At 38.6% G+C, this 4052-nt stretch overlaps 1 protein-coding gene across 1 annotated transcript in view; it reads left to right on the top strand.

Moving 5' to 3' along the window:
- Positions 1-2622: 2622 nt before the first annotated feature.
- Positions 2623-4052, top strand: part of LOC118328735 (NADH dehydrogenase [ubiquinone] 1 alpha subcomplex subunit 4-like 2) — a 4849-nt gene continuing 3419 nt past the window's right edge. The window contains exon 1 of the mRNA XM_035662629.1: positions 2623-2664. Within this exon, the coding sequence (XP_035518522.1) occupies positions 2623-2664 (42 nt within the window). The remainder of the gene's footprint in view (positions 2665-4052) is intronic.

Genomic DNA, 4052 nt, shown 5'->3' with positions numbered 1-4052 from the left:
TTGGTTGGGGGCAGGGTCAGGACTTGAGACAGGCCCAGCCTACTGTATCCGTTCTTAGGGGAAATCTCATTAAAGCCACTCTTCCTCTTAACTACATCACCAGTGGGAAACAGATTTGGATATTGCATTCTGCCTCTTTTTTTAAAACACTCGGCCTGCGATATGTTAGGGGGAACAATGGAAGAGACTGATGAGGGAGGGGGAGCATGTATTGACATTTTCTCTCTCCTCTTTCATCTTAGTGCATCTCATTCCCCCACCCCCCCCACCCATCCTCCTTTGTTGAACACCTTTCCTTCCCCATTAACCTTCATCAATCTCTCCATCCTTGCTGGGTGAAAAATTGCACCCATTACCTTTGTCATGTGGCATACAGAAATAGCATTCTTTCCACTGACAAACATGAGGTAAAACAACTTGTGGTGACTCACAAGACTTGCAGGACAAAGGTGCCGCAGAATAAATCACTCACAAATATTGGACAACTTTCATACAGTAAACACAAGTAAAAAAAAAACAAATAATGCAGGCAATGTATTCTATATTCTTATCTTCTTAGTATTATTATATGATTACAAATATTATTAATATTATTATAATATACTGTTATTAACAATAACACTACCATCATGTCATCAGTACTATTACCACCATCTTGGCAAACTACAATCTTTGCAACCTATCTATCTATCTATCTAAATCTAGATCTATCTATCCCTATCCATTATCTATCTATCTATCTATCATACACTCATTCTAATCTATCTATCCTATCTATCTATCTATCTATCTATCTATCTATCTATCTACACATGGGTTAAGAATGTTATTTATTTTTTTACTTTATTTTATCCCACTAGCTGCAACTGGAGATACTGGAGTTAACTGGCCAAATACTAAAGTTACTACAGGGTCTTGTTGTATTTTTTTATTTCAGTTTGCAAATATTTGATCATAAAACAAAGTACTGGACAAATTAACTTAATAACATTGATAGATAAAAAATTAAGGGTTTAATGTTTAAAATGTCGGTTTTAAAATGTTGTATAATGCCACCAGTTAAGTTGAAGTCTTCCTAAGAATGTCCAGAAATAAATAATAGATTGGGTCAAGTGCCCAAACCAGCTCTGGCTTTAATGAGTCTGATAGAGGTAGGCACAAAGCTTGACAGTCTGCTTAGTCTTGAATGGAAGTGACCTGTATCTGCGGCCTGAAGGTAAGTGGCTGCATTGGTGTTGTAGTGTGTGTGGAGTCTGAGGCTATTTGTAGTCCTTTCATTGTAGCTTGTCTGCTGTAGATGCTGCTTATTAGCTCCAGGTCCAGACCAAAGATGTTTCTGCTCATTCTGATAAGTGTAACATTTGACCTGCTGGTTCTAGATGAAAAGTTGGGGAATCGCCAAAGGTTATTAGGATTTATCCTCTGGGCACCACAAATGTGTCTGTGCCAAATTCCATGGCAATATGTCCAATAGTTATCAAGACATTTAACTAAAAACAAAAAATGTCAACCTCATGGTGGGGCTAGAGGAAAATTCAGGAGATCACCAAAGTACGAGGGATTCATCCTCTGGAGACCTTAAACTTCCTTTCAATACGTCCAGTAGTTGTTGAGATATCTCAGTCCAAAGTAGTGGACAGATGGACTTACAGACATGTGACACTGCCATCCCTAGAGCCACAACACTAGTGTGGCTAAAAATGCAACCGCTTTGTCTCATTCACTTAAGCATGATAAATGATAGGAACACAATATCAACCTTAAGTAAGGAATAATAATGACCTGTGGATTTTGCACAGTGTAGCATTTTGGTGTTAATTAGATTAGGTTTCAAAGTTCTGTTCAGGAACCTGAAAGGTCTGCAGGCGCTGCATCACTCACTAATCAATTGCCATTATCATGCCTAGTACAAAGGTCTTGACCCGAGGGACATGTTGGACGCTGCTATTACTTTTCTCCTCTTTACACTGAACAAGACGCCCTGCAAAAGCAGCCTCGTTTAATGGCCGCTTGGGGGTGATTTTAAAGTTTTAGAGTGATGACTATCCATAAAAACAGTGGCTCGTCATTTTAAAAATGACAATATAACATTAAACTATCCAACACAATGGGTGCACTCTGGGTTTCAGGTCGAAAAATGAAGACATTATGGGAGCAGGCTGCACTACTGCTGCACTGTCATGAGGAAATTTTTGGAAAATGTCAGTGTGTATCTGTTGTGTCAGTGAGTTTCAGTACCTGCAGTTTTGTTGTTGTATAACAAAAAACACTTTAGGACACCGAGTACCAATGAGCCTCAGTGGAAACATACAGTGTCCTCAACAGACGTGATTATGGGGATTAGCGCTGTCTCACCCCCCTCCCTCCCTCTCCCTCACCCCTCTGACCCTCTCATTCATCCAATGGGAAGGGAGGGTAAGGGACAGAGTGGAGGGGAGAGATTGGCAACAGGTTTCACTGTACTGGCCAACATATTGTACTTCAGCTAACAAACAGCTCTTCCTATAAATCTGCAAAGAGGCGTTTATTCACATGGATACAATCGTCAGACTTTAGCTGTCAGGTTTTTACTTTTATATGATTTAGTTTTTATTTGCTTCTTCTGTTGGAAGAATAATAAAGATGATTAAGATCATGTTTCAACACGCGAAGAAACATCCAGGGGTAGGTTGCATTATATTCCTTTGTCTATTGAGCTGTGATTATTTCTAACATCAAGGTCTTTTGTCATATAGTAATGTATACACAAGGCCTAAAAACAGACTTTACGGTTCAATTGCTTTTTTTGTTTTTGAGTAGAGCTTTTCTGGGAAATTGGGAACAGATTTTTCAAATTCTATAGACCAGTTTTGAATTCACGGAATGCTGGGCATACAAAACATAAACTTATAATATGTCACCATGTGCTCTGGAAACTTTTAAACTATTTTCTGACATTTTATAGACAAAACGTATTCATATAACATCTTGGCCAGCAACATTAATTGAATTAAGACCTTGAGATGGAGCTGAATGCTCTAAAAGCTAGTAAGTGGAATTTTGTTACATATAACATTAAAACAATTATAATTACTGGTTTGATCATCTGAATCATTCAATGTGCTGTGACTGCACATAACTACTTTGTATCAATGTCAAGTTAATTTGTTTTATTACTATCATAATAAAATGAAGACAGAGAAGTAAAAGAAACACACAGAAGCTGTCTGTGTTTGTTTTTTTCTGTTGCCTCAGAGCTATGCTGAGGGTGACCCAAATTCGTGGATTGACAGGGCTGGCTTGGCAGTGCACCAGAAAAGTAATAAGGGCAGCAACAGTATCGAACCCCAGCGAGTATAAAACACTTCCTATATCGGTCAGGCTGAACGGTAAAAAGGTGAAACACTCACTTGTGTGACACAATATAAAGATATCAGCACCGGGGAGTGGACAGCTCTCTACCCACAGGCCTGTCTTCATTATTCGTTTGTGTGTGTGTGTGCGCGTGTGTGTGTGTGTGTGTCTGGGTGTGTGTGTGTGTGTGTGTGTGTGTGTGTGCGATCAAAGCTGACCTGCTTCCGTGTTTGTTTGTGTGTTTGTGTGGCTGTTTGTGTTTACTTCAGTGATCGAACTTGAGCGCCTGCAGTCAGCGTACAATGTGTGCAGTGTGCACTTGTGTGTGTTTGCATGTTCGTGTGTGTGTATGCAATGAAAACTTGATGAGTACTATGAACTTTTTCCATGGTTAACTTGGAGAAGTTCATAGTGAACGTATACTTGGAGAAGAATTCAGCAAAAATAAAACCCATGCTGGGTGTAAACATTGTACATTACATGACTGGTGCTGAAATACAGTAAACAGTCGGTTCATTGATCAGTTAAGACAACTGTTGAAAGGCAAAAGTTGAGGAGTACATATCTGCAAATCAATTAATAATTGAAGTCATTTATAAATAAAAAACACCAAACACTTTGAGTGGTTTGAGCATGTTAATTTTGGCATCTGAGAAACTGTAATTAATTTGTTACAATATGTAGACCAAACAATTATTTGATTAAGCAAAAAAAATAAA

Source organism: Morone saxatilis, unplaced genomic scaffold, assembly GCF_004916995.1.
Source record: "Morone saxatilis isolate NCDOM2014 unplaced genomic scaffold, NCSU_SB_2.0 Contig18, whole genome shotgun sequence".
NCBI classification, from domain to species: Eukaryota; Metazoa; Chordata; class Actinopteri; family Moronidae; genus Morone; species Morone saxatilis.
Note: the sequence above shows the minus strand (reverse complement) of the source record. Positions and strands in the feature narration are given on the sequence as shown.